The sequence below is a fragment of the Megalops cyprinoides genome, chromosome 10 (assembly GCF_013368585.1).
Source record: "Megalops cyprinoides isolate fMegCyp1 chromosome 10, fMegCyp1.pri, whole genome shotgun sequence".
Taxonomy (NCBI): domain Eukaryota; kingdom Metazoa; phylum Chordata; class Actinopteri; order Elopiformes; family Megalopidae; genus Megalops; species Megalops cyprinoides.
In genome coordinates, this window is record NC_050592.1 from 14,369,883 (window position 1) to 14,391,981 (window position 22,099).

The 22,099-nt window shown below is 40.2% G+C and overlaps 2 protein-coding genes across 4 annotated transcripts in view; both read left to right on the forward strand.

The window, feature by feature from the left end:
• Positions 1–397: 397 nt before the first annotated feature.
• On the forward strand, positions 398–10,269 carry sh3bp5la (SH3-binding domain protein 5-like, a). Its single transcript, XM_036537908.1, has 6 exons — positions 398–1,227; positions 1,917–1,979; positions 2,304–2,432; positions 3,593–3,754; positions 5,564–5,737; positions 7,861–10,269. Exons 1-6 carry the CDS (start codon positions 991–993, stop codon positions 8,482–8,484), a joined length of 1,389 nt encoding a protein of 462 aa, XP_036393801.1. The 5' UTR covers positions 398–990; the 3' UTR covers positions 8,485–10,269.
• A 3,081-nt stretch (positions 10,270–13,350) lies between these two features.
• Positions 13,351–22,099, forward strand: part of gabbr1a (gamma-aminobutyric acid (GABA) B receptor, 1a) — a 53,610-nt gene continuing 44,861 nt past the window's right edge. For 2 of the 3 annotated variants that reach the window (XM_036538429.1, XM_036538430.1), the window contains exons 1-2: positions 13,351–14,368; positions 21,172–21,258. In XM_036538429.1, the coding sequence (XP_036394322.1) occupies positions 21,180–21,258 (79 nt within the window). In that variant the 5' untranslated portion in view covers positions 13,351–14,368; positions 21,172–21,179. The remainder of the gene's footprint in view (positions 14,369–21,171; positions 21,259–22,099) is intronic. The other variant, XM_036538431.1, reaches the window with a different exon arrangement.

Genomic DNA, 22,099 nt, shown 5'->3' on the forward strand with positions numbered 1-22,099 from the left:
ATGGTCAGCCATGTGGTGTAGCCCTACCAGAAATGTGTGCTTTGACACTAAGGCCACACACACACATGCCTGGATTTACGTTTCACATTTAAAGCTATTCAGTAAAATGTGCCCTGCAGTTATGCAGAGCTGAGTATTTATGCTGTCTATACCACCAGTGGAGCATGGAAGGCAAGGGGGTGTGGTCAATGATTCAATGTTCGATACAGCAGGTGTGGGTCCTTCCTGCCTTTAGCTGTTGATCCTGGATCAGAAGAAAATAATTAATAATTCTTGGGATGGTAGGGAAGGTGTTATGATCGCGGATGGGCAAGATGATCTCAGAGCTGCTGTCAAATGCAGAAACCATTCTGAGCGATACAGCAAGGAGGTTTGAAGTCCTCCTTAGGCACATTGTGTCGTGTACATCCAACCATTACCATGGCGCACGTACGACGATGTGATGTAAAGTATCTACGGCAGCCGTAGAAGATTAAACCTAGTTCGCTACTGTAGTTACCGAAAAGCATTTTTTATTTACCTTTTGTTCATGAAGATACACATCGCTAGCTACAGTCTGGCAGCGTCAAGGCTGGGAGGGAGGGTCGGGAGAAATGGGAGATAGTAGAAGGGAGACCGGGAGAACGAAGGAAGGACACCACTTTAGTTATAATAATAAACAAGAAAAAATCGGAATTATTAACCGGGCTCATAATTTTACAAAAGGACAGACAGGTAGCTGGCTGGCTGCACATTTAGCTAGCTATCCTTCGCTGTTCCAGAAGGATGGAAAGCTAGCGAGCCAGCTTCGTGGAATACCCGCTAGCTAGATTAACTGTCAGAAATAAACCATAAAGCAATAGCACACAAGCTGGCGAGGTACATTACCTACATATCAAATAACCAACGTTACCAAGCTAACGTTAACCAAATATTTCCAGTCTGACGTTACACGCGTTTTATTTTAGCCAGCTAATTCGCTAGCTCCTTATCTTAGCTTCTGCGTCCGTAATGGAGCCGGAGAGCTTGCGTGAGAGTCCAGCGGGCTCCGGAGACCCCGAACCGGGTGATTGGCGGGGGGAGACGCCCGGTGGAGAGGCAGAGGGGAAGGATGGAAGACCGAAAGACAGAGACGGTGATGGAGGGACTGCAGACACTCTGGGCGACGGAGGAGAGGAGCAAGATGGAGATGGAGACCGGACGGAGGAGGAGAGCAAATACGAAGAGGAATTAGACCCCCGAATTCAGGTGATGATATTTAGGTAGCCAGGTAGTTATAGCCATTTTATTAAAAACCACAGTATCGCAATATTTTATGAAAAACAGCAATATCTTTAAAATATCGTATTATCGCATGTAGCTCGTATTTTATCATCATGCTCGATCTGCGTTAGATAAATTTTACTCCTCAGCCGTTCAGTGTTAGATACTTGCTAACTGGCCAACTGGGTCTAGCAAGATTAGCTAAAATATGAATTATTATAGTCAATTCTTTGCCAACATAGTTAACTGTACTGCTACTGTAATTTAGCGTCATTGCAATACAGTAGAATTACAGAGAGCGAGTGTCTGGAATCCAGAAATAATCTCTGTTAATCTTGGATTAGGATTTCGGAGATTAACTCAAATACGATTTAACATTATGATTACACACGGCTGTTTTGTGTCCCGTAAAGTCTGTAGGTTTGCACTGTGAACTGCAGACCTGGGTAATTGTACTAATTTCATTACTGTATTTTCATGTCCATGCTTCAAATTTTACAGAATGATTATAAATAAATATGGTGTAGAATAAATGTGATAGATGAAAATAACTGTATTATTGCATTCCTGTTGAGGAATTTAAAGACAGATCCCATCACAGAGGTAAATGCCATAACATAACTCTGCATCAGATGGAATTCTGATGGGCATGTGAATTGCCTCCTGTGTTCTAGGAGGAGCTGGAACATCTGAATGAAGCCAGTGAGGAGATTAACAGGTTGGAGCTGCAGCTGGATGTGAGTATTCGATTCATATTATTTGTAATTTGTATGCTTTTGACTGTAGTGCTGTGAGTCATAGATTACTTATTAGTATTTTTAGAGACTTTAGAGAGATTCCAATTAACATATTTGATGCATTCCTGATGATGCTTGCTGTAATAAGCAGCATGCTTGTTTAAAGAAATTTGCTGTGTATCTTGTCATATGCCAAAACAATCAGGCTGTATGGAAGAATACGACTTTTCATCGTCACTCCACAGGTGGGATGTAACAACAAGAAATATTCTGTCAACAGACGTCTGGGTTGTGATTGTGTAATTTGGTATTCCGTGATCACAGGATGCAAGATCAGGCTACAGGAAGATTCTTACAGACTCAGCCAGGAAGCTGAATGCACAGGGTTCCCAGCTGGGTGCCTGCATCGAGAAAGCCAGGCCATACTACGAGGCCCGTAGACTGGCCAAAGAGGTACACCGTGAATGTGTGCTTGAGACCACTGTGTGGACTGTAAACAATCATTGTGATTGCCATAGCATACAAGCATGTACAAAATGATTGAGATGAGAATATGTTTTCACTCATCAAACATTGGCTAATACAGCAGAGCCTTTTAAAGTGGGTGAGCATCCCAGGAGACAGAAATGTATATGGGGGAACTGCTGTAATGCTTTGTTCGGGGCAAATGCTGCAAGATACAAAGTAAGGATGCTGCACAGGGACAAGTTAGTATGGATGTCCACTGTAACAACAGCAGTACATAAGAAGCAGAGATGCAGAAGAATAAAATGTAATGAAATGCAAAATATAATGGTAGTGACTCTTGGATGGGGAAACATGTCCCACAGCCATGATTTTCTCAAAGTTTCATCATAATCTACCTATAATTCCTCATGTTATGGTTTTCACTGACTGTTGACACACAGGGATGATCACATAATCTTTGCTCCACCTACTGGTATCAGAAATAATAATACCCAACTCTCTGAATGGCTCACCTGGTAGTCTTCTCATTCCCTGTGTAGTGGGATTGATTATCATCTCTTGCACCGCAGAGTGATTAGTTTTTTCCCTGTCCCAGTGCAGTGTGATTGGTTACCATTTCTCTCAGTGTACTGTGATTGGTGTTTTCTGTTAATGCAAGGTCATTTCAGTGCAGTGAGATGTTGGTTCGCCTCTCTCAGTGCATGGTGATTTGTTATCCTCAGTCCTCAGTTCAGGCTCCTCTTAGTGCAATATGGTTGGGGTTTTTCAATGCATTACACATTTTTCTGTCTTCCTAGTGCAGTGTAGTATTGGTTTTCCTTTTTCTCAGTGTAAGGTGACTCTTTCAGTGCAGTGTGATATTAGTTTACATCCTTCTCAGTGTAGGGCAATTTATCTGCTCTCATTGCAGGGTGATTTGTTATCCTCTCTCTTGGTGCAAGGTGATTTTGGTTTACATCTCTTTCAGTGCAGGGTGATTTTTTTATCCTCTCTCTCAGTGCATAATCAGTTGTTATTGTCTCTTATCGCATGATCAGTTGTTTCCCTCTCTCTCAGTGCATGGTCAGTTGTTATCCTCTTTCTCACTCTATGATCAGTTGTTATCCTCTCTCTCAGTGCAGAGTGGTTGGTTGTGCTCCCTGCAGGCACAGCAGGAGACCCAGAAGGCTGCTCTCAGCTATGAGAGAGCCGTTTCCATGCACACGGCTGCCAGGGAGATGGTGTATGTGGCAGAGCAGGGGCTCCTAGCGGACAGGAACACACTGGATCCAACCTGGCAGGAGATGCTCAATCATGCCACCTCCAAGGTGAGAGTGCGAGAGAGCGCTGAAATCCAGTAATTCCCTCATATTTTATCCAGTTGTGTAACAGCTTGGAAGCCACATGCTGTGACTTTGTGTTCTCCACGGGTAAGTAATACGCAGTGTGTGAATATTCAATCATCTCCTTGTCAGCATTCATGGAAATACTTTGTTGACATCACACTCTAACCAGCTAGTTGCTGTCCTAAATGCCTTGCATTAAGCTGGAAAGTAGGAGAGTGTTTGATTAGGATGCTAAGCTTTCATAAATCAGATTTATTTAAGCCACCCACTTGGCATGTGCTTTGTTTCTCCAACAACCAACTTTCACAGAGATTAACTTTGTAATACATATTCACTCTTTCTGGACAACATATTATTGGTTTGAGGTTGAAACTAGGTATCTTAGGATCAACGTGTTGCTCTAGTTACTTATAACTGAAGTGTGGAAGAGATCCTATCTCTGCTGAAGGCCTGGGCAGAACAGATGAAAAGAATAACAACAGATTTGTGAATATAGCTGTTCCTCTTAAATGCAGCTGGACTACCTAAATTGAAATGTGTCTTGTTTTGGAAAAATACTAGATGCTTTAGCACACCATGGGTTTGAATGTAAGGAGTCCTGCTTTATCTTAAATTGAGCTAAAGGAACTGCTTTCACAAACATTGCAGAAAATACAGGGGGTTATATTGAACATGGATGACATGGGTACAAGGTTTACAGGTTCTGTTCAATTCTGTGTTCATCTTTTGTGTTGTGTACTCATCTTCATTATTTTCTTTTGCACTTGTTTTCTAGAGATTCATTTTCCATCAACAGCTGAATAGTAGGAGAAATTCCATGTAAGTTTAGTGTGGCGTCTTAACAGTGTCATTCCATGCAGCTGTTTTTGTAATATAAACCCTTGCTTTGCTTCTCAAACAACTTTATCCAAAGCAACTTGCACAGCTTCAGCCAATCTTATCCACAGTTGTATTAGCTGCTACATTAGCTCATTAGCACTGTTTTTAGAAAACATTGGTTTTAATTGGACACATGACTAATCTGTAATGGGTATAGTATTGAGCTCTATCTGAGTGTGAAATTAGAAGAGATGGGAATACAGCTTTCAGCGTGTAAATCACCACATCTTATTTCTGCCAGGGACCGTGCTTTCATTCTGAGGTGTGAAGTCACAGTAGTAAATACTGGGTATTAGACATTTTGTCCTGTGATAAAAGGAAATGGTTCTTATATTGACAAGGTGTGCTTGATTTTTGTGTAGAAGAGTGCGTTTGGTATTTTGGGGGACATACAGTACCAGTCAAAAGTTTGGACACACGAGATTAAGATAAGGAGAAACATGCATTCAAAGACATTTTGGTTTAAAGACCTGTGCTTAAATGCTTGAAATGTGGTTCTTAGACAAATATAAATAGTGTAGTTGATGCCTATGTATGAATTTCTTTCCAAAAAACTTTAAAAAATATATTTTTGGGCTACTTTGAAGAATCTAAAAGATATTTTGATTTTTTTACCACTTTTTTGGTCACTGCATCATTCCATTTGTGTTATTTCATAGTGTTGATGTCTTTATTATTATTATTACAATATGTGGAAAACAGTAAAAAATAAAGAAAAACCCTTTTATGAGTAAGTGTGTCCAAACTTCTGACTGGGACTGTAGTTATGCTGAGTAAGTATGAGGGTCACCCAGGATGGGACCTCTGTATCCCGGCACAGTGGGTTTTGGCGGTGAGGGAGGCGGGGCATGGGCTGGCCTGGGCCACACTGGGGGAGAAGTTGCGCTGACGCGGCGGGCCTGTGGTTGCCAGGTGAACGAGGCGGAGGAGGAGCGTCTCCGCAGCGAGCGGGAGCACCAGCGCGTCACGCAGCTGTGCCAGGACGCCGAGGCGCGCGTGCAGACCCTGCAGAAAGCGCTCAAGAGGGTCATCATAAAGTCCAAACCTTACTTCGAACTCAAGGCTCAGTTCAACTACATACTGGAGGTACAAACATTTGCTGAACATACATGCTGAAAGTGAAGCACACGGCTTCTGAAATGTTCGTGCTCTCAGAGTTTCTCATGTACTAATTTTACTAATACTAATTTTACTAATATCAAAGGAATTTATGATGCTTGATTGAACTAAAGAATGCTAGTGTGGATGAAGGTAGCAGACATTGGCTGCACAGGTCAAAGGCCTTCCGTGTTTGATACTTGTTTCAGACAGAAAAAATGATGTCGAACAACATAATTCCATCTTTCTCATGAGTCACAGAAAACCTTGCATACCCACACAAATAAATATGATGCAGACTTACCAGTACATTTTTCACCTTGTGTTATCCGCATTTTATCCACTCCATAGCATTAGAGGGAATGTGTGGCGTTTTTGTGCATTGGAAGTATACATCGTGTCCCAAGGGATTAGATGGGGGACCACAGCTCCAACAAGATCACTGACACAATGCTGAAACATTCAGATGCCAAAATGTTCAGATATAGTGTGTGACCTCTACCTGTGTCAGGTAGGGCCCACTTGTTTAGTGGTGCCTTTTATTATTTGCCTCCCTGCTTGGGATCATCACTCTCGCCTTTGTGGACAGATTTGTTTCATTTGTGATGCTGGCTAATAGTTACACTCCCACTGAAATGCAGTAGTGCTTGTGGCAGCATTGCGGGTTTCATTAATTATTATGTGGCCTTGTCCTCCGGCTACTTTTCCGCCTCTGTGTCACCTCATTGCCCACTCTGTCGCTCCATAAACCAGCTGCTGTGAAGAGCTGTAAGGCTGTACTGCCAAAAGGAAATAGAAAATAAACCAAACAAAGTCTCCAAAGGTGAATCTGTTTATTTCAAAGACCCTGAAACTTCTCTTTTGATCTTTTTTTTTACTGCCATCCCTGCTTTTGTTTGTTGGTGTTTCCTCACTGATCTTCTGTGCATATTCGGTGTAATTGCCACAGTTTCCATTGAAACGCTTCTGAGACAGCAGAAGGTCAGCATTTTCTTGAATGGCACCTCGGGGACCTTGCACGTGTCCTTACTTTGAAGACGTCTCAGGTGGGAATGCTAAAAGAAGCATTACATCATCTGAGAGAGGAACAAAGTCTGGCTGTGCCTTTGTTTTCAGAGGCACATATTTTTGGTCGACATCTGAGAAAAGGAAATCTAGAAGTCATTTTCAGGTTTTTTGCAGAGGAGCTGACACCTGATGCTGTCCTTGAAAGGGTATTGATTTTTAGTTTTGAGTTCTTGGTTGGTATTTATTATCTGTGAGGACCAAAAAATAAGCATGTTTTAGTTACAACATGCTTAAAACTACAAATATAAGCTTTGCCAGCAAATATAATATACACAAAGTGCAGTCTAGATGTATTCTGCCCTATTCTTCCTCTCACCCTGGGGAAATGTATCAATTTAGCACCTTTATGATGGGTTCTGTCCATCTCCTCAGACACACATTTCCACGATTGTGTTACCCCAGTCTTAACTGAACTTTCAGATTGTCTTCAGTCTCACACCTATATAATCCGCCATCCATCTTGAAGACGTCCTCCAATCTTCGTATCCTCTGGGGACTGTGTTCCATCAGTCAGTGCCTCAGTTTCTTTTCATCAGAAGTTCATCAGAAGAAACTCTGTTTCTCTCTCTCTCTCTGTCTCTCTCCCACTCTCTCTCCACAAAGACACACACACATACAAATGGCTACTGATTGATTCTGATAACTAATGTATGCCTGTTTTGCAATTACAGTGTTCTCATAGCACTTGCTCTTGCACTCTTGAATCTTTGGCTGTGGTTACTTGTCTGGTCTGTGCTGGCTGTTGTGACACCCACTCAAAAATCTGCAAGTGTTGCTCAGGATTGAAGGAGACAGCAGAAAAGACCAATGCTCTGTCACAGAGATCATTATTGAATCTGCACTAATAATTTGAATCTAATTACTGAGATGCAGCTTATTGCTGCTTGACATTTATCCATTTATAATACATTAATGTGTAAACAGCCTGTTACTTACATTTCGTAAAAACATGTATACATAAATTTAGATTTCACATGAAATGTGCCTTGTGATGATCTAGAATGTGGCCTTCATGTCTCATCATTTCATTCATTCCTTCATAGGAGCACAAGTCTAAAGTTGTGCAACTGGAGGAGCGTGTGGCAAAGGTGAAGACTCGCTACTCAGTGGCTTTGCGTAACCTGGAGCAAATCAGTGAGCAGATCCACCTCCAACGGGGGCGTCGCCGAGTTGCAAAGGGCCAAACCAAAGCTTATGGTGGGCGGAGTTCTCCGGTGGGGGCGGAGTCTGAGTGTGGGACCGGTGGTGAGGGTGGAGCTTGTGGGGGAGGGACGAGGGAGAAAGACTGGACTGATGGGACCATAAGTGAAGACAAAACCAGGGAGTGGGTGGAGAGACATAGGGCAACAGGTTGGGGGCAGAAAGAGAGGGCGGAAGCAGAGAGAGCTGGGTCAGATACTCTCTCAGTTCTTAGTCTGCAGACCATTGCCTCAGATCTGGAGAAGTGTGACTCTGTTGAGCACTTGGGAGATTTCTTAAGCGATGTCGTCAGCTTGTCAGGGGAGGAGGGAGAGAGGGAGAGGAGGAAGAGGGAAGAGGAGAGAGCAGGAGGGAGGGGGGTGGTCGGTCCGTTGGGGCAGGAGGGGATGGGCAGGGAGACAGAGGCAACGGGCAGAGAGAGACAGCAGCACTTTGTCAAGCAGCACCACAGGAGTGTCAGTTTGTGAGCTGGGGGTGGGGGAAGGCACAAGCAGATGAAAAGGTATTGCAAAAATAAAGGGAAGTGAGTGGAGGTGGGACACTACCACATGGAGGCCAGAAAGGGGAAAGGAAGAGGGAAAGGGAAGTGAACTGGAAAATGAAGAGATGAAGAGGAAAATGACACCACCTGAAGTATGTATGTTATGTAGTACCTAAATATAGACCCTCTGATTGACACTGCTTTACTTGAAGACAGATTGGTTTGATACACTACATGCACACCACAAGAATTCACTCGTGTCAAATACAGACCTCTGGAACTTTGTGCTATACCATTACTCTTGAGCAAGGAGGGAAAGAAGACATGAGAGGTAGGCTTTACAATGAATGATGGACAAGGTAGAGGTCATTAGAACATAATAGCACTGAAATGAGATACTGCAGGATGTCATAGATCTATTCACAACACACAACACAACTCAATAGTAACAGCTTCATTGACTTTTACTGTTTACTAATGTATCTCTGAAAGACAAGATGTCACGCTCTGGAATATAGATGAATTGGTTTCTAATATGTCATGATTGTTACAAATATAATGAAAATGGACAAACATTAAGACTGATTATGAAACAATACATTGACATCAGACTTCCATATATCAAAGTCATATTGTCCTTGAAGAGATGGAGTAACACACTGAAAAATAATCATCATTCCTGCAATAAAAATCCTGGAAATCCCCCAGTATGTTCCATGATGTACCAGAAATGGGTTATACACCTGCTACCTATTGACATCATAAAAAAAGTATGTTGCTAAAAACAGTGACATAAGAATCTGCCCAGTAATTTAGTTAACACACGTGCACTTCATCTTGCTAAATACATTCTGATTCTGAAAAATACCAGAAATTGCTTATTCTGTTGTACATTCTATCTAAAGCACTATACTTGGGATCCTCATAGGGCATTCACACCACCAGCTGATGCTGTCATTGGCCCCTGGGTGAAGCAACCACGTTAATCAAAAACAATCTTAAGGTTTGCCATGTGTTTGGGTTGGAGGATCTGGCAATTGATGTGCCATTTAATGTAATGATACCATTCCTTAAGTTACACAATGTGTACAGCATTATTTTATTTGTCATTTTTTGGCAAATGGTAGTTTTTGTTGCTGGTGCAATCATCCAGAAATCACTCAAATATCCCCTGAGACAACACAAAAGCCCAGATGTAAATCCGTTTGTAGGCATCCAGAAACACTTGACTGAACTGAAACTGAAATTTTTCATTTCTGTCTTAGTCTTACGGTTAAAAAATGTAGAGAAACAGCACTCACATTGAGGAAGTGTGTGAGGGGAGGTCTTTCACGTTTCATTTTCTGTGCACCTTTTCAGAGGAAAGAAGTTCTTTGCTTAGCCCATTCCTTCAGTTTGCTCATGAGTGACAGTAGTTGTTAAGAGCCTTGTAAATCCTACTGGATTGTGATGCTCGAGAACTGGAGTTTTGCTGTTTAAGTGAACCTCACCACTGCATATAGACCCCAGGGGTTGGGGTGAGGGGAGCCAACAGGAAGATACGAAGGCAAGAAGCTTGTGTATGTTGTATATAATTTGAAGTTATTTTGGAGAACTATTCAATGGAAAATTGTGTAATTTATTTGAATAATTAGAAATGCTGGTTATTTACATTGAACGTCTACTGTGCTGTGTGTTTTGACTGTTTTTCTCCCTCTTTCTAGCACCGTTCTATAGCAAGTCTCTTTTTATGCCACTCCTCTTCAGTTTTGCCATTCACCTTAAATATGCTGCCCCATCTCTCTATATTCTTTTCTTGCTTTATTCCTTATTTTCTCTGTGAAATTTGTTCAAAGTGAAGTGGGTGTATTGCAATATCAAGTAAGCTATAAACATACTTAATATGAAATGGTAATTTATGCAATATCTTACAGTCAAATAAAAATATTTAAGATATTTTATGGGCCTTCGCTTTCTGTGTTCCATTGAATTTTTTAACAAGTTCTCTCCGTACAATAACAGTGATAATAATCCTCACTTCTGTTCTGGACATCTGCAGAATTGATGGGTGGAAGATCATTGTTTTTTTCAGTGGAAATCAGATACTGCCTATACCTATGAACACAGCATGTATATTTGCAATTATCAGCCCTGATTCAAATCAAATAATGTTTCACAAATTGAAATAGTAATTTGATAAATTAGTTATGACCACACAGGCTTAGTCCACTTGGTGGCATGTTATTTATTTACACCTGCATATGTTACAGTTACACAAAGATTGCATTACTTACATTTCACACCTGTACTGAATCTCAACTGCTTGCCTGAACAAATTTAACTGGTGGAAAATCCTATTTAATGATTACACTAAAATGAAATACATGGAATAAATGTTTAGACAACTGTGTTGCAGACGTGCTTAGGTTTTATTGGCCATGTTGAATCCAAATAAACCACCTGCAGCAATACAATATCTGACTTGTTAACAAAAGTTAACAATACGTTCATTCAGGCTTAGATGGTAACAAGAGACAGACGCTACAGTATTTTCACCCCTTTTGAGCCTGAGGTTGTAATTATTACAATTATTACAGAACAAATCAATAAGACATTGGATTACAATGAGATTTCCTATTTGAACCAGTGAAGTGTTTGAATCTCATAGTCTCATACATAAAAACTTTGCTGATCCCTTATTAATGTATATTGTTAACCAGTATTTGCCTAGAGGCAAGAGGATCTATGACAAGGTCAAAACATATTAAATTTATCTAGAATGTATTATTGATATGGGATTGTTTCATTTGTATTTTGCAATGAAAAAAATCTTTGAGCTGTATTAAATATGAATGTGAAAGTAAATGCTAAATGCAATAATAGTATGAATATGCATTGCACCTTTTAAAGAAATAAAATAACACCTCTATTAATAGGGATAATGGTGTGCTCTCCTGCTGATGCTCCTTTTCATCTGGGAATTGTAGGACTCCACACAACTCCTTACTTAGCTGTGATCTTCAGTGTTTTTACTTCAAATGCTAATTATTTTATAATATATTTTATTTGTATGTCTGTGAAAAGCCAGTGACTATTCATTTATTTCAATAACACCCTTTTAGAGCCAACATTGTATCTCAGTCCAAATTATTTACACTGACATGGCATCGCCTTCAGTGCCTCTACAATAGGGAAAACAAATAAGCATCGAAACCAACAATGTGGAACAAATTGAGTTCAAATCTTTGTCCTGCGTGCACAGCATGAATCTCAGGTGCATTATGATAACTTGAAATGAGAAATGAACATTGCCCAGCTGTTTCAGCGTGTATCTGAGCAGGGGGGGGGGGGGGGGGGATGATGTTTTAACCTGCCAGACTACTCGTTCCAGCTTGCCCAATTATAACAGTGAGAATTTTAGTTTTGAGCTCTGGCAGGCCTTAAACTCCCAGGGGATGGGAAGTGAATAATGAACATGTGCCATTTACATATGGATCTTGTTGGATCAAAACAGTTGATACTCAGAGTCTTGTTTCAAACTGACCTGTGTTTCAGATATCCCCAGTCAACAGGGGAAACATTGTCCATACAGTAGTGAACATTCCAGCAATGATGATTGCATTCACTGATGGCAAATGATAGCCCAAAGTAATTTCCCCAAACCAGCCCTCAATTATACAGCAGTGTGTATAACAGATGGGGTGCAACATTTAAAATAGGTTTTCAACTAATGTTGGATTAACTGTTTTATCATTGCAGATATTCCTGCAAATGTTGTGTGCTTCCTAACAGTTGTTTACAAAATGTGATGTGTCGCCAGGGAAGAGCCTTTGGAATCTCAGGGAGAAAATGTGAGCAGATGCAGAGGAGTTAAGGCAGAGAGGTGAAATCATGTCAGTGTGTGATGTTAGCAGTGAGGTAAAGCTATGGCACGGCACTATTAGCGTAACAGGGCGTCTAACAGTAATGTGAGAAAAAAAGAAAATGTGTGTCTATATGTGTGAGACAGTGAATGACTGAATGAGAACAACACAGATAGAGGGTTAATGAAAATAAAAGGAGAGAGAAAAGAGTGAGTATCGTCTGTCTCTGGGTTTCAATTATTCAACAGTGATATAAAAATAGAGAAGAGTGCACTTGGAATAGATCTCAGAGGGAAAGTGGAGGGAAGAAGATAAGGAAGGGAAGGGGGGAGGAAGGGAGGGGAAAAGAGCGATGGAGAGAGTTAAGAGAGATCTCTGTTGATGTAAGAGATTGAGATGACGATATTGTGTAGATGGTATAGACGTGGTTGATTGGTCAAAAAATAAAGGAAGATAAAAGTCTACAGTTGAATTTACTTAGTTATAAATGATAGTCCTATCCATTGTCTGGGACATTTATTGATTTCTAAGAAAATTTAATGCATTAATCTGAATTTAATTAGCCAACATGTCAATAGGGATCCATGTTTTTACACTACATGAATGTGCGCTGCACGCACCTGCACAAATGCACGCGCACGAACATTCAGAATGTGGTGCCCGTGGTGAGGGTAATTAGCTGATTGAAACAGTGCCTCTAAGTACTAGTGAAGAATCAGCTAACACAACCCTAATCCAAACCTCAAGATATCGTTTAAAAACATAACACTCATCCAGCCTCAGCGCTTAGGAGGCCTTTTCCATCTACACACTCCCTGATGTCACTCAGCACTTCATTTGGGGAGGCTAGCGCCTCTTATCTAGGTGAGTAGACAGGCTGATAGTGACTTGGGAAATCAGAGCTCTTATTGGTTGATTAAATGATACATGCTGTGCCTGCATCACCTAACGTACAAGCAGAGAGTACCGCAGCTGTGTTTGACTAGTGTGTGCGAGCGACCAAGGGACAGTTAACGCTGTTACGTCTCCACAGATGACGTCGTGAGTAAGCGAGGGAGTGTTGGGAGAGAAGAGAAGGAAGGGAAGGAGGGAGGGGGGATCTGCTTCGTCGTCCAAGGAAGAAACGTCTGTGTATACTATATTTTTTCCGATTCCGAATTTCCACCCAACAAAATTACTGCGTTTAGATAGCAATACAAACACGGCATGCTGTTTTTGGTAAACAAAACAGACGCATATGCGACCTTGTACAGATAGGTGATTATATTGTATGTGCACAATTGGTTGAGCATAAGCACAGTTGGCCAAACATACGGCATTTGCTTATTTTTCTACGAGTACAATTCGACGGAAATTGACATTTGAGCGGGTTTCTTAAGTATCTGTAAGTACAAACGTTACGGTCGTTTAGTCCGCACCTAAGTAAGTACTATTCTGTTCGGTTTAATATCGAATGTAATTGATTCGTTTTTATTTTAAAGTAGCTATAGCATTGGCTACATTTATAATACTTCTCGCTTTTGACTATGTATGAGCGGTAACCTACAATAAAATTCGAGCAATATCATTTTGAAGCACAATTGTAGCTGATATGCACACCGAAATAATACGGTCAGCTGTAATTTCAAGCTAGACACATTTAACTACGAGACTGTTATCTGTTTAATTGCGAGTAATAATAGTTACATTATCGACAGCCTACATCTAAGACTTGTATGTGGCTTGCGTGTTGTAACTAGCAGGCTACAGTAGATAGGCTGTAATTTTATGTTTATTCATAGTCCAGTTTTCAGCATTTTAATCAGTACATTGGAATAACATGTAGTATCATATTATTTAGTTACTTTGGAAACAATGCCCTAAGCGTTTGATCAGTGCTCGTATTTGTGTCGGATTTAGTCATATTTTGTTTTCTTACACTCACGCGCGCAAAAACACAATTACGCTTGGTCGCGTGGATATAACTGGCCTTTTCTGTAAGTGACCATTTATTCCCCGCTCAACACGGACAAGCAGCTGAACGGTGCTGTAAGTGGAATTTTAATGCTTCTTCATCCCCCGGTGCTGTGTGTGAATTGTCGTCTGACAGTGATTTGGAAATGCTGTTGTCATGATTGATGTTATTTCCTTATGTACAGCTCTTTTTTTTCAAATGCAGCTGGGTTTCGTAAGTGGTGTTGCACGACAGTCAGTTCCTTTCCATAAAAATGCTTAAGAATATCACGGTGTCACATTACTGTGTTTTGCACTGCACTGCAGCACTGTTTTACAGTATGCAACATTGGTTCGACATTTTTTTTTAAATTTAAGATAAAAGCACACACAAATACTGAACCTGCATGCTGTAATTAATTCACATACTATGCGATTGCATTGAAGTTAATGAGTAAGCTAAGCGCTGACGTTTTGCACTATATTTACTTAAATCGTTGCTTCCATCGCAGTTCAGAAACGCGATCTTGAATAGTTAAATAGTTTTTTATGATGCTCTTGCAAACGTACCAAAGGGGGCTATCATTTCTCTGCTGGGCCCGGGACTCGAACTGTGCAGGCATTCTCAGCTGTCTCTTCTACTCTTAGTCTCTGTCCATGGTTCTGAAAGATGTGTCGCTTTGTAACGGTGTTGCGTATACTTGTACAGCCACAGTACACACACCAAGTTACTGTGAAAAGTAAGCGTGGAGAGGCATGTTTCGACCAGATAGTGAAACGGATACCCACAGAGAGAAAGGGTAGATTTGGAGGATTTTATGGTTTATTGGAGACAGTATTATAGCAATATATTATTTTTCTTCTATTGTGTGCGAACAAACTTATGGATTTGTAGATCTTTTCAGCAACATGTAGGCATCTTATTGCATGTTTGTATGTCCGTGAGATTCAGCCGAGTTTGGTGCAGAAGTAAGAACTTACCCGGAAGAATGAGTCTCTAGCAACAGCAAGCAAGTTAGCGAAATGAAGGAAATAATTCAGCCTGTCAGGGTGGTAAGGTGTTAAATTGGTTAAGATCTGTAAAGTTTGCAATTAAGAAGTACAATTAGTGGGCATTTCAAAACATACTGGTATCGCATGCGCGCGCGTGTGTGTGTATGCATGCTTGTGTGGTTCCCAAAATAGAAATGATTGCTTCTTAGAGAAAGGAAATGTTGAAATGATAAAACAAGTAAAATGCATCTGGAGGAATATGCTGCCAGCTCAGAATGTACAGACTTTTTGGAGTTGGGATAATGGATGAACTGAAACACATACTGACTGCTTCATTGACTTACTTCAAGGTGAATTACCTGTGGTGAAACATTCAAACCCCTAGGTGATGCATGGATTCTGCTTCTTTTCATACTGCCTCACTGACACAGATATTTATGAACTTGACCAGGTGAAATGGAAAAGCAAAAGAGCTCTCTCTCTCTCTTTCTCTCTCTCTCTCTCTGATCTTTACTGACTGTCTCACAGTGGCTCTCAGCATGTGTACATGTCTCTCAGTGTGTGACTGTCTCTCTCTCTCTCTCTCTCTTTCCCTGCCTCTGTCGATGACTGTACAGTGCTAATGAACTGTTCTCTACTGTTTCGCTATATTTCACTATACCCCGTTTATCTCCCTGTACGGTTAACATGTTGTTTTTGGGACAGCGAATGGTTGTGAATAAGTAATTCTTGAGAAGTAATTCTGAAAAAATAATGAATTCTCAAAAATGATATAGCTAATCAAAAAATAACACCTAGGGGAAGTGTTTGGGTGGATACGTCATGTATTTAGAAATTAGCATTGTAAGGTCTGTATTCTGGTAGTGAGCTTGCTGTGCATTACTGAACACTTTCTCTTAATTGTACTCATCATGTACTCATTACTCATAGACTTTTTTCCCAGAAAATTTTCAATTCATTGCAAGATCCAACATCCATTATGTAATAACTGAAAGAATATCAACTGAATTTTTTTTCTGAAAACAGCCTTGTGGGCCCTTCAATGGGTTACAGCTCAGTTATATATATATATTTTTTTTGCAGATTTTGGAGTCCTGTAACTGATCCAAATGTGTGTTGTGGTGATTCAAGATTTTGTATTAAGTTCTCACAATGTGCATGATGAACCCTGCTGTGTCTTTACTATTTTAAGCCATCTGTATTCTGAGTGAAACATTAACATTGTAAGTGCATTATCACTAAAGCAGAGGTGCAGATAGCACATGTCACCATCAGTTTAGAACTGCATATGTTATGACTTTTATAATTAGAATACATTTAGGCTCTGAACATTAGGTTAAGAAAATCTGAGTCCATTTAGCTGGACTAGTGTATAAATTATAAGGTATCAGTTATTGGTATTGTTTAGGGTGCATGTGTTGCTTCTCATTTCACCCCAGATCTTGATCATGTACTTGATAGCTGTTTTAAGAAAGAATCAGAACCTGTGATTTCAAGCATGTAGGGCCATATATACTTATATTTAAAAGTTGAGGACATCTTTTTTCCTTATCAGATTAGACTTAGACTAGTATGCCTACTTGAAGGACTAGTTCTATACTTTGGACTGATCTGACATGAATTCATCTGGATAAGTACAGTTAAACCAAAATGAGACCAAATCTTTGATGCAGTCATTACTAAGAAATAGCTTTTGTCAAAAGTAGGGGCTAAACACACAGCTGTCTGGCAAGTAAAGAAGACATTAGTTCAGTTTCATTCAGTGATAAATCAATCTCTCACTAAATCTGTCACTCAGTCAGTCAATAACAGGAGTACAGCATAAATCATTTATTCTACAGCGATCCTTCATTGTCCCTAAGGCCTATATAAGGTCCATTTCATTCTCACTCAAGCTAGAATCACTTGATTTATGTCTCCCATTTAAATGATATGACAAAAGCATGCTTTTTAGCTGTGCTTGAAATCTGTTCTACATGAAGCCATTTTCTTTCTGCAGACAAATGCTACTCAATTTCCTCACTTTCTTTAGCTAAGTAAACATAGGCCCTAAGGGTAGGCATCTGTTGAAAATGGCAGTTATAATACAGTGCTGTAAATGATACCTTGCATTTTCTCCTTTGAAGGTTTTCTTCAAGTGTAGCATAATATTTGGTACCCGAGTATTTCGTTGATTGAAATCCCTTGCAGAGGCCATGCTGGTGTACACTGACAGGTACTCTGATGTAACTGCCACATTAAGATGCCAGCTGTGAAAATCTAAGCAATAGCTGAAGCTGTGGCTGTGGCCCTAGTACCATTAAACCCTTCTGCTGCCAGACCAGCTTGTCGCAATACTAGAATTTACAGCACAGGTACAATACTTGTTTAATGCCTCAACATAAGCAAGCCCCATTGTACCACAGCAAAAACCTCTGTGAAAATAAATGACAAGACACTTAAAACCCCCTTTAAAATGTTGACTGACAAAAAATATTCCACCATCTAATGCAAGGGGATGCATGCATATCATGCACTTGTGCATATCGCAAACACTGCTGACAATTTCATGTAAATAATGAAATCCATAAAAATGTAACCACTGTGCAGCATTTTTATGTTTGTGAAAAACAAGATGGGTAGAAAACTTCCAAAGGAAATTTAAAGTGAAAAATTCAGGAGTAATTTTCTATAGCTAAATGCATCCAGTGATAATTGAAGAAAATTAGGTAATTATACACGGCTGCAGTCTGTCCTCAAAAATAAAAAAATAAAAAAATCTGAAGAGTGTGCTGCTGTAATTCTTATAATGTTATGCAACACCACCAAGCCTGCACGGAGCCCCTCCCTTTCTCACTCAGTTCATTTTGTCTTTGGTGGCATGTATAATAGAGCATGTATGATCATTATGATGATGAAACTGTCACTCCTGCTTCTCTCCACAACGTGAATTTCATTTGAACATTTTGTTTGTGGAGAAAGCGTAAGTGACATTGTCATTTGGCTTTTCATTGCTACATTATGGGCATGAAAAGGAAACTAGAAATAATTAAAAACAGGAAACTCAGCTCAACAGTTTGGTCATTTGCCTGATGTAAGCTTATGGTTTCAGGGTTGATGGTCGTCTTTGATTTTCAAAATTCTGGCACCATCAAATTGTGGTGTCATAGTAGACTGTCTGAGCCTGTCTGTCTCCACCATCATCATCATCATCATCATCATCATTACCTCACATCTCATTCATCCTTATCAACATCCTCAGCCATCACTGCCTTTATCTTTTACTATGAAGTCTTTTTTATCAGAATTGTGCCTGGTGAAATGTGAACCTCACTGGTGGCCTTTCTGTTCCTCTGGGAGGTGGAACATTATTTTCAGTGAATGAAAGAGACTATCCAGATGATGCCAGAAAAGCATCCCATGGCAGTAAGGAGACCACGTGACTGAGTATTCAGAATCTCTAAACGTGTTAGCTGGCTTTGTGGGGAATTTCACTGAATTGCTCCATGCTGCAGTTAAGAACACAAAGCTAAACAAATCTTTAAGCAGAATGCAGCCATGAAAGCATTATCAGGAGCGATGTTGGTGAGGCTGTTTGGAGCTTAATACCAATTTTTTGGTTGGGTAATGAAAGGCTTCTCCAATTAATTCACGTACAAAATGTCTGATGTGAAAAATATGTGCAAAGACATGCTTGGCTGTTCATGCATACGTCAATCAATGGAGCAATCAGTCAGTCAGTCTATTCTGTTATAACTATGCGTACTATGCGCTGCCGTTGTACGTTGTTTCAGAGTGCATCTCAGTGTGGTTTTTAAGTAAAAGCACAAGATTTGTCTAATTAGAGGATGAAAATTACATTAATTATATGTCTGAGTGAAAGTGGGGTGCAGAGAATGAAAAAGTAGGAGAGACTGAGAGGGACAGAGAGGGGGAGAATGGGAGGGGTCAAAGAAAGGAAAATTATGGAAACCGACTGACAGATAGAGAATGAGAGGGAGGGAGAGTGAGTAGTTGCCAGGCAACAGAATTAGGCAGAGCTGTCTGCTCCCATTACTGCTTGAGAGAGGGAGTGCCTTCTGTTACATGTCTACTCATTGCACAAATTATGTGTGTTCATGTGTGGGCACTTATACATTACAAGCTAATACATACAATTACAGCGTAGGCGAAAAAATGTAAAGAATATGAGTGGTATGATCATGAGAGCAGAGACATGGGAGGGCAGAGAGAGGTGGAAAAAAGGTGGAGAGACAGTGTGACAATGAGTGTTTTATGGAATTGTGTATTGATGCGTTGCTTAGTAAATGGATATGGCGTGTGTGTAAGCAGGAGAGATGAAAGCACCTACAAAGACACTAGCAAACATACATGCTTGTATGTAGTAGCAGTCCTTCTCTGATTCCCTGGTGTAGATTATTTTATGGCATTCTCTTTGTTTTAGCATGTTGGTATGATGTAAGCACTTGTAAACATTGAAAATAAAAAAGGATAGTCCCTCTTCTTCTGTCATTATGCTAGTAATAGTGTACACCCTATATCCATGGCAGCTGTCTTACATTTTGCATTATTCCCAGTCATGCTGTTTGACAGTGGCAATTTAGGTACATGTCTGAAGATTGCAGACAGAGCTGTCCTGCTCAGGTGATAGACTCACAGCTGGTTATGAGCCAAGTGATGTGCTCCAGCTTGCTGTCTCTCTGCACTGCTACCCAGCGATAACGACAAAGGTCCTATAAATGACTGCCAGCAGTGTTTTGGTACAGCTGCTTGTAGGGTGCTGCTGACACCTGCAGGACATTGATGACACTTCAGGCATCTGATTCTTAGAAATCTGTGGTACACTTTATGAATTGCAATTTCGAATTGTCTTACGTGTTTTTATTTTAAAAAAGGGTCAAATATTCCCCTCTTAATAAACCAAATAACCAAATCTTTCCCATTGTTTGTGTTTAATATTTTATTGTCTGGATATTTTCTTTAGTCAAGATTAGCATCTGTATGTTCCTAATGGTGTGTATTTACATCATTGATTCCTTTTCACCACTCCAAATGTCATTGCCAGTACATGTTTATATGTCTTGTCTATATCTCTTGTAGTTATCTAACATTTGATTAAATCTACAGTGTTGCTATTACACAGCAAGTGTTCCGTTTGCATCCATTATACTAATCTGTTTTACTCAGCTTCTATAACACTGTCCTGTAAGTATAGATTCTGTCTTTGTACTTCTAGAAATAGAAGTTGTAACCAGGGACCAGTGTTGTTTTTGTCTTGTTTCTGTTCTCTTCTTTCATTGTTCAGTGTTGGCATTGGAAGTATAGTCACTACACACCAAACTGAAATGAAAAGCAATAGCATTCAGGTTGTACACTGTTACACATCATTGGCTGTAGCTCTTATGGATATATGGATTCGACCAATAATTGAAATGCGCACACCTTATAGAGTGACCTTAATCTGTGCTTGTGTGTACGTGTGTGTGTTTGTGTGTCTTTCATGTTACATAACTACCCGTACACATGTGTTAAACAATTTTCATAGTTTTCCATACAGTTTACAAGTATTGTGTAACATTTTGGTCTTACATAATGCTTACATGTAGTATTTAATTACACAGGTTGGTCAAATAATGCTCACATACAGTATGTAGTTACTCATGTAGTTCAAGTTCAATGCAAGGTTTTAAAGCAGGCCTTCATATGCTATTAATACAAGCAGAGGAAATTATGACATGCAGACTAGTCTTCAATATTGTCAGTGAGTCTGTCACAGCTGAGTCATTCTGGGAGTTATAAAAATTGTCATGTTTTGTTGAAAGTGATATCTGTGATGGTTATCACTGTGAATCACTGTCAGTCTGTGGGCTTTATGTGCTTAATATATGTTATTAACTGCCATTCTCTGTCTGTCTCTCTCTCTGCAGATAGAGGAATGGCGCAATCATTGTTTCTTTTAATTCTCTCCATTCTCCCCTTTCTCACTGTGGCAATACATAATTCAACGACTGGAGGTAATCTGCAAACTGCACATGCTGGTTTGTCATTGTGTGAGAGTGCGCACATGTCTGTCTGTGAAAGTGTGTGTGTCTGTGCTCTCTGTGTTTACCACTGCTGGCCAACTCATTCACTGCTCACTGTACTTTGACAACAAATGTCACCATAGTCATTTTTAAAGACCAATGTAACCATGCTTCTCTTAAATGGATTATTTCTCATGGCACTCACTAGTCTGCCTAACACAATATTAACGCCTAACAAGACACAAGAGAGAATGACAAGAGTAACATCATAAGCAGAAATCTTAAAGTAGTGTGCAGGGTTGCACAGGTACATCTGGTGCAATAAAAATATGTTTAAATTTAGCTCAGGGTATAGGTCACATAAGGGCTGTGGAAAGGTATAGTAATGTCCCTTCCAGTAGGTTATAAAAGACCCTATTCTGGGAATATCTTTTACTTTGGATATGATCTGTTATAGCAACAGTGGTGCAGTGGTGTTGGTCCTGATAGACTGCAGTAAAACGCCACTGTGTGTCTGGACAAAAACTTAAAAAAATGCCTTGATCCATGACCTTGTGCACTCAGTGGGGGCTGCAGCTCACCCACCGAATGCTCAGGACATAGATGGTCTGAGATCAGGGCTGTTCAACTGAGATGCTGGTGAGGTGCAGTCCATCAAGGCCTCTACTGCTTAAACCACCAGTACCCTCAGAACCAGAGAACAGGAGGCTAAATTGGTCCGACTGGCAGTGTAGTAGGTGAGTCAAGCAGTGAAGTGCCTGAGAGGAATGAAAAGCCTGCAGACACTCAAAGCCTCAGGGACAGAGAGTGAAAAGCCCTAGCATGAGATGAG

Excerpts from the sequence above, each read along its gene's own strand:
- sh3bp5la (XM_036537908.1), top strand. The coding sequence starts at position 991 with ATGGAGCCGGAGAGCTTGCGTGAGAGTCCAGCGGGCTCCGGAGACCCC. Across the intron at positions 1,980-2,303 it reads GGTTGGAGCTGCAGCTGGAT|GATGCAAGATCAGGCTACAG; the intron begins GTGAGTATTCGA and ends CCGTGATCACAG. Across the intron at positions 2,433-3,592 it reads CCCGTAGACTGGCCAAAGAG|GCACAGCAGGAGACCCAGAA; the intron begins GTACACCGTGAA and ends TGCTCCCTGCAG.